The sequence below is a fragment of the Ctenocephalides felis genome, unplaced genomic scaffold (assembly GCF_003426905.1).
Source record: "Ctenocephalides felis isolate EL2017-DRISC unplaced genomic scaffold, ASM342690v1 CF-g0.4_SCAFFOLD_00153, whole genome shotgun sequence".
Lineage (NCBI taxonomy): Eukaryota > Metazoa > Arthropoda > Insecta > Siphonaptera > Pulicidae > Ctenocephalides > Ctenocephalides felis.
The window spans coordinates 1-8,118 of NW_020536307.1; the positions used below are offsets into that span (position 1 = coordinate 1).

The following is an 8,118-nucleotide window of genomic DNA, read 5'->3' on the forward strand; positions in this document are numbered from 1 at the left end:
TTTTATAAAAATATTTTTTGAATGCTATCAAGCTTGCTTCTTTTAAACTTTTAACATTACCTGTAATTTTCACTACACTCAATTCTGGTTCAATGGTATGAGATGTTACTGTGCCATCAGCTTTTATTTGAAATATTTTCACATCATTACATTTAAATACTTCTACTGCAGTTGACTCTGATCGCAAAGTTGATGATTTGAGATTTTCTAGAGCCTTTGCTAAATCACTGTAAGTGATAGATCCTTCAGTTCCCTGAAACAAGAAATTTTTAGTTTAGTAACAGAATATTGACTTGGTAAAGCTAATTTTTAAACATTACTTATTATATAAAATTACAAGGTCTTGATCGTCTTGATAGACAAACGAGTACAAATTAAAAAAAAATACTATTGCCTGATACTAAAATAATTAATATAAAATTAGCAAAGTAATTTAATAAAGGTGGTTCTACCAATTCTGGTGAAGCGCTCTTCTCCTTTTCGTAAGCAGGTGATTTCATAATTTGAGTAATTCTCTGAAGAACTTCTCCTCTTGTTCCTTTCATCTTCTGCACCATCGCGACAGCTTCTTTGAAGCTATCATCCATAACATTTTCTGGGTATTCCACTGGTATTTTAAGAGCTTGGTCTATGTGATAGATTCCCAATTTGTAATATTTGAGAGCCTAAAAATAGAATTATGATTCAACTTTATATCGGCATTTGAATTTTGAGAGATCGATCCATAAGCTTAACCTTAAACAAATAAATAGTTGTCTTAATAATATGTACTTTTCTTGATGCATGTAATAAACAATGACAATTCATTTCTTAAAAAATATTAAATATCACCCCAACTGATATATTTGCCAGATATTATTTAAAATAGTGTCAAAAAAACATCACATTGTATGGTTATATTTTGATAAATAATTAACGATATTCTTGATTATTATTACTAAGATACCTTAGTAATAACAATCAAGATATCGAATATTCTATTACATATTACAATTAATTACAATGGAATATTCTATTACATATTCTATTACAATAGATTCAAAAAATATGTTAAATAAACATGCTTATAGTTAATTCTAATATTTGAAATCACCTTGTGAATTATTAGCTAGTAACATCTATGTTACTAGTAATATGATCATATTACTATTATTTTGATCAGAAATATTCGGGTAATATTAATAAATCAAGAAGTATAAATATTGATAATGTATTTGCTTAATAATAATTACAACCTATTAAATTAATTAAATAGTTACCTCATGTGGTTTTTCATTCTCCTCACAAGTAATTCCTTTTTCAATATCAGTGAAAGCTTTAATATAATATTCCTTTATTTTCTCAGCAGTTTCGTACCAATGTCTTGAAGATGCTTGGTTTCCCATTTTGAAATATTTAATTTAATATCTTTATATCAAATAACTTTTATAATAAAATAAATGATGTAAAGTCAAATTTCTTTTTATAAATACCAGTCTTCTGTGCAACACTAATAACACATTGTGCAATATTCTACGCAATAACTATTCTGTTGTAATATCAATGTCGAAAGAAAGCATGATATATGTTCAAAGTACAGAACGTTTAAGATTACACAAATGATTATTTAATTACTAATTTAAAATCTTGGATCAAATTATTAATAGACTTTCAACGGCTTTTAGAAATTATTAATAGACTTCAAAAGGCTTTTAACTAAAATAACAAATCAAAGTGTAATGTACGAGCTAAAAGAATGCAAAACTGTCAATGACTAATGTCACGTGTGTCACAAACGTCAAACATGTAACATAACCTCACTTTTATATTTACTTTTTACAAAATTAATCGTACTAAATTAATTTTTATAAACTTTCGTGTCAAAAAGTTTATTTGTAATTTATACATTTAATAAATTAATTATAATTTAAAATGTCACATTAAAATACAATGTACTTTGTTGTGTAATATGTCGCTAAATTGGAATCTAGTCATGTCAAATCTAATATAATTTTTTAAAACAATATTTATAAATTTAATTTAAAATTTTCAATCGATTTAATATAAAAATTGCTTAAAATTTGTGTTATATTGGAATAAAATGAGTAATTTGCGTGCACAGGTAATGAGTTTCGTAACATTTATAAGGAAATACCAAAATAAACACAGATTAACATAAGCTGTATGAAAATTTGTCCTACACTTTCATTTATAATATTTATTTATCTTTCTGAGGCCCACGTTACAAGATAGCCATATTGCCCATATTCTTATTATTAATACATGTGCATTAATAATTTCTTCATTAAATCATGAATTAAACGGTAACACACATAATTTTTGTCCCTACAAATAAAAAACAGGTTGTATTATCTCTGCATATTATTAATTTTTAATAAAAAAGTGTCTTTATATTTATTCGATTTTTTTTTGCAGCTGCATATCCAATTATCTATAAAATGTATTTCATGTAGATTCTCGAAAAACTTCCATTCTGATCAATGAAGTAATAAATTTCTTTTTCTTCCTTTCTTTTAATGTCACTAAGCTATAGTTTCAGAGCTGTTTTTTGTCACTATTTTAAAGTCTTATTTTTATATTTCAAATATATTTTCATGCAATGGTGTATCATATCGTTCACTCTCATCTGTGTTCAGTTTCACTAATTTACCAGCTTTCTCGTTTCTTTTTATTTTCACATGGCCCAACTGCCTTGTATCTTATATTTATATACTATTCATATAGAAAATATAGAAATAAATATAGGTTAAAATGAGGTATATAAAAATTTGTCCTACTACATTTATAATATTTATATGTTGAGGCTCTCATTACAAGATAGCCATATTCCTATTATACATACATACGTATATAACATTTCTTCATAAAATCATAAATTAAACTGTAACATACATATTTGTCAATGTAAGTAAATTAACAGGTTTCTGCATATCAAATTATCTATACAATATATTTCATGTACATGCTCGAAAAACTTTCATGATTGCACTTTATTCTGATCAATGAAGTAATAAATTGTCGATCTTCCTTTTAATGTCACTAAGCTATGGTCTTAGATTTATTTAATTAGCAGTTTTATTGTCACTATTTCAAAGTCTTATTTTTATGTTCTAAATATATTTTTATTCAATGATGTATTATATCTTTCCCTCTTATCTGTGTCCAGTTTTGTTAATTTATCTGCTTTTTTGTTTCCTTTTGTACTCACATGGCCCAACCTCTATGTGTCTTATAATTATATACAATTCATATAGAAAAAAATTGAGTGTTCAATTCACATTAGGTCAAATTACTTTTGTGTTAATATATTGAATGTTTACACATTTATTTTTTAATAATACAATTGAAGAACAAGCTAGACTTTGTCACCGTAAAATGACATGTGTTAATTTAAATTGTGTTATTTTGAAAAGATCAACTGCAATTTGTAACAAAAACAAATAATAAATAAAATTTAAAACTGATTACTGTATATGATTTTCTATTTGTAATTCTAAATATTAATTAATATGTTCAGCAGGTTCTACGGAGTTTCAAGGAACTACACCGGGCAAGGAAATCAGTTTTTGCTGGAGATGATGTAGCTTTGAAAGCTTGTAGAGATAAAATTAATGAAGGATTCTTTAAAAATAAACATGTAACTAATTCCGATTCAATAAATGAACTTTTAGTGTTTGCAAATGCTGTAGCAAAAGAATTACGCCAGACTGTAATACAAGCTAAAGAAGTTAGCCCAGGAAAATATGGTAATATATAACCTGATTTTGTATATGTTAAATTGCTTAGAAAAGTAATTAATTTTTATATATATTTACAGAAGCTAGAATAACAAAAGATACTCAACTACTTGATAATGTAGAATTTAAGCTTATGCCCGATGAAGCTTACAAAGTTTCGCCTAAATCAAAATGCAAGAAAGATTAATATATTGATGTACTGTAAAATGTTAGACTGAAATAAATTAGATTGTATTTAATTTAAAGGAGTTTAATTTTTCAAAATTCTTTAAATTTGTTGATTTGTATAAACGGAAGTGAAATTCCATTAACGTTTTAATTTGAATTTGAATATTTATTTTCTGCAAAAGAATTATGATTATCGGGTATGATTATGTTTAAATTACATATAAAATACTAAATTAAATTCAATATATAATACTAAATTTTTTTATTAGTCGTTAAAATTTCTTCTCAAGTAAATAATTTCCTGAACTTTATGGAAGAACAAGACATATATTTATAAATAATTTTTAATAATTAATGAAAACTCTAATTTTATAAAAATTTGACCCTTATTGACCCTAAAATTTGTTGTTATTTTGGCATTAATTTGTTGGTTTGGTATATATGTGTGTATATATTAATATTTTTGTTGGCTTGGCAGTTACGGCAGTAAAATCAGTTTCAATTACCATTAAAAAAACAGGTTGAATTTTTAAAGCTATTACATTTTCAAATATATAAATACATTTTTTTCAGATATACTAAATTATGTATAATTTTGCTAATTATGAAAAATATGATACATAATGACTTTATCTAAATTATCTTTACTGGCGTTTTTTCGAGGTAGAATCGCTACTAATTTTTATTCAGCGTTAGGTTTTCGAAGTTCGGTCATTTTGGGGTGTTTCATTTTTATTTTTTTTTTTTTTATCTTAGAGACTGAGATAAATGAATTGCCAAACCAAGAATTCTCTAATAAAGAACTGCTTATTGCAAAGAAGATGAAAATAGTGACCTGACCGTTTATAGAAATCTGCGAAAAACAAAAGTTAAGCCACCACAGAACCTGATGGTGGAAGATGTTTTAATGTGCCCCAAAAATTAGCTACAGATATTAATTTCTCTCGTTCTTTACCAAAACCGGCTGAATCGTTTTCAAAAGTTTAAAATCCATTCAGTATATCTCGATGAGATGTAGCGTTTATCAGTTTTGCGCGACGATTGACCAAGCCATTTCTTTGTAATTAGCAAAAAAGTGTCATTTTTTTGTCTACATTTTAGCTCACAATCGTGATTATTAAAAAATTCAAATATTCGAAAAACATTATTTGGGAATCGTGCTGGACGAAGATCGGCCAGACCGTTTCTTCGTAATGAATTGTTAAAAAAATACGAAGAATTCTAGAATGAGCTGCTGATATTAGATTTTCAATAATATGTAATAAAAAAATTGTACAGAACTTTAAACACGTTTTTCTCAAAATAATGTTTTTAAAATCGGTGACCAACATAACTCGAAAACGCTTAAATCAGATTATCCTCAAATTTTAACAGGATTTTCTTGAATATATTTTTTAGTGATAAATTGAGTGACTTTTCCTATCAGATAAATTTTTGGTTTTTATGAACAATTTGAGTTCAAAATTTCGACAAAAAATCGATTTTTTTAAAGAAACCGTTATTTTGCCAAAAATTATTATTTTTTTTATTTCTTTGATTAATTACATACTAGATTTATCATTTCTTTAGTGAAATCTTTTTGGTTTTTCAAATTCAGATAAATTAATTACTGCAGAGATAGAGTGGTCACTGCAAAACGTGTTTTTCGAGAGGTGCTCCCGCAGATTTGCTGTAGCTTTTTTTTAAAAAAATATTTTTACCTATAATTATTTTTAACAAGATATGCCTTTATGTGTATAAATTTTTGTATCAATAGATTTAATAGTTTACACAGAATTTTTTTTTAGAAAAATGACTTTTTTCGGTCGATTAATTGCGTATATAACCCCTTAAAGCAAAATGCCACTTACAATTGGTCTAATGGACTTGAGAGTTGGGTGCTGTTTAATTAGAGGTTGAAATTTGAAGTAAACTATTGTACACATTCTTGTATGCTATTATATTTATAATATTTGTATGTTACAATTAATTCTGACTACAAATAAATCTGAAATAAAATTAGAAGAGCTAAATTAAAATACGATACATATACACAAATATCGCAATGAAGGCGTTTCTACCAGTAACGTCTGCATCTCTTCCTTCCTGGTATTTTGTTCATAGGTCCGTATGTTGTTCTAGCATCAAGATGCTATATAATATGTGTATGTATGTGAAGGATGTGGAAATGCAATTTCACTTTACGATCAATCAAACTGAAAACCGACTGGATAAGAACGAATTTTCCTAGATTTTCACGAAAAAACCCTCGACATACTTATATACATACATTCTTGCGTAGACAAACCAACACTGGCAGCATAATATACAATACATAACAATGAGCGAATACAAGACTGTTATGTGCAACCTGGGTGTATGTGAAACGTGAACCGGTGTCTGCCGAATTTATGTCATGTTTATGCCGTTGTATACTTTTGAGATATGAGGATTTTTTGGCATTGAGCATTCCACTGGTATCAAAACTTGGCCCAGGAAATAAAGATCCACGTAGACGGTTTTACTGCTTTTGAATAAAGATTTTATGAAAGATACGTTTTTTATATTAAATTAGATATAATTTGAATTTTACTACTCATTGAGGTGGGAAATTCTACTACTTGTACTTGAATATATATATTTCAATAAATGTAAGTACTCGTATGTACATTGCATTTTATAACATGATTTTTTACCCGTAAGTATAGTATCTATCATTGGATATAATAATTAATTCTGAACATAAAAAATAAATTCATATTTGGGTGACAAAGAAGAGAGGAAAGAGAAATTTTCCTCCAAAACAAAAATCACATAGCACATAAATATATTTATAATAATACATAATTATTCAAAAAAGAAAAACAAAATATTAGATTTATTCGCACTGAAGGAAAATCTGTGTCGAGCCAAGTATCATTTGCCGCTATGGGTCGATCAGTATATAGTTTGGCATGGCGTGATTGCCATATCAAATTACGTCCCTCGTAAACTGCCCGAGGCCCGCGATGTTAGTATTAGGATGATTCCCACATTTTAGATAAAAATTTTCAGTGAGCTTCAGTGAAAAATCTCTTCGATGTACATAAGTTTATATAGTCAAGATACCAATAAAGTGTGTAATTACAATAATTGAAGAGACCCTGTGCAATGTTTATTGTAAAAGTTATTAGTTACACTGAACATAGATACTCTTTATATTTCAAAGAACCAGGTATACTTTTATTAACTCCCCATAGGGTAAGTTATAGTAATGGGCCGAAAATCGAAAATGAAAATTTTTGCATATTTTCGCGTTTCAGAGGTTTCTTAACATTTCAACATACCTCAGAAAAATAGATGTATGTGTTTGTGAGCATGTGTGGAGACAATTTTTCGTCGACGATTTCGGGGGTATGGATGAACCGATTTGAAAAATTCAAAGAGCAATCGATTGCTATTGATAGGGAGATGTGCTGCTTAGTTTTTGGCAAAGGCAGGTCCAGCCGTTACTGAGATACGGAGCAAGGAGTGCAGAATATAGAAACCGAGTTTTTGAGAGTACGAAGTGTCCGATTTGAATGACTTAAAAAATAATTAGTTTGTGTTAGCAAAACAATTGTTTTTTTTTTTTAAATAATTTTTTATTGGATATCAAAAATAATTCAGATTCTAATTTTAATTCTGGCTAAAGTTCTGAAGCTCACTTATATACTTTAAATAAATAATTTTAACTTTGTAATTCAGTTTATATAATTCTTATAAATATTAAAAAATGTTACAGTATTTACAATAATTTAAACATTTAATATTACGGGAAGTTCCAGCAATTTGCCGTAAGGCAAGATGCCATACACCACTAAGTGTTATTTAGGCTATATCGGACCTTTAAAAACTCACTGAAAAATGATTGGTTTATAATGGTATTTATTTGTAAGATGTGGAGTAGTCAAGGTAAAAGTAACGAATGGTAAATTTCTTAAAACTAGCTTAGTACCTAAAGATGTAAATCGTTTTATTGCTGTTGCGGAGAGGAGGTTTGATGTATAATATTTGTGAAGCAGGTGCGAATATTAATAATTATTTATTCAATACTAAATTATCATTTTTGAAGTAAAATTTCTTTAAGCGCGACTAGGGTGTAAAATTGTAAAAATGCAACGAAAGAGCGTTACGCTCGAGTTAAGTGCCAATATATCATTCGCTCTCGATGAAATCATTTCTATACGGGTCGATTGTGATTGGTCGTCGTGTC

At 27.6% G+C, this 8,118-nt stretch overlaps 2 protein-coding genes across 2 annotated transcripts; one reads left to right on the plus strand and one right to left on the minus strand.

The window, feature by feature from the left end:
- Window positions 1-60: 60 nt before the first annotated feature.
- Window positions 61-1,600, minus strand: LOC113378557 (the record flags this gene model as incomplete). Its single annotated transcript, XM_026619137.1, has 4 exons — window positions 1,473-1,600; window positions 1,260-1,407; window positions 453-665; window positions 61-253 (listed from the first exon to the last, which is right to left on the minus strand). Coding segments are annotated over exons 2-4 (532 nt in total), but the record flags the coding sequence as incomplete, so codon positions are not given.
- A 417-nt stretch (window positions 1,601-2,017) lies between these two features.
- On the plus strand, window positions 2,018-3,924 carry LOC113378649 (complex III assembly factor LYRM7-like). Its single transcript, XM_026619240.1, has 3 exons — window positions 2,018-2,101; window positions 3,521-3,746; window positions 3,818-3,924. The coding sequence occupies exons 1-3, from the start codon at window positions 2,081-2,083 to the stop codon at window positions 3,922-3,924; spliced, it is 354 nt and encodes a 117-aa protein (XP_026475025.1). The 5' UTR covers window positions 2,018-2,080.
- The last annotated feature ends 4,194 nt before the right edge of the window (window positions 3,925-8,118 follow it).

Excerpts from the sequence above, each read along its gene's own strand:
- LOC113378649 (XM_026619240.1), top strand. The coding sequence starts at position 2,081 with ATGAGTAATTTGCGTGCACAG. Across the intron at positions 2,102-3,520 it reads TGAGTAATTTGCGTGCACAG|GTTCTACGGAGTTTCAAGGA; the intron begins GTAATGAGTTTC and ends TATGTTCAGCAG. Across the intron at positions 3,747-3,817 it reads AGTTAGCCCAGGAAAATATG|AAGCTAGAATAACAAAAGAT; the intron begins GTAATATATAAC and ends ATATATTTACAG.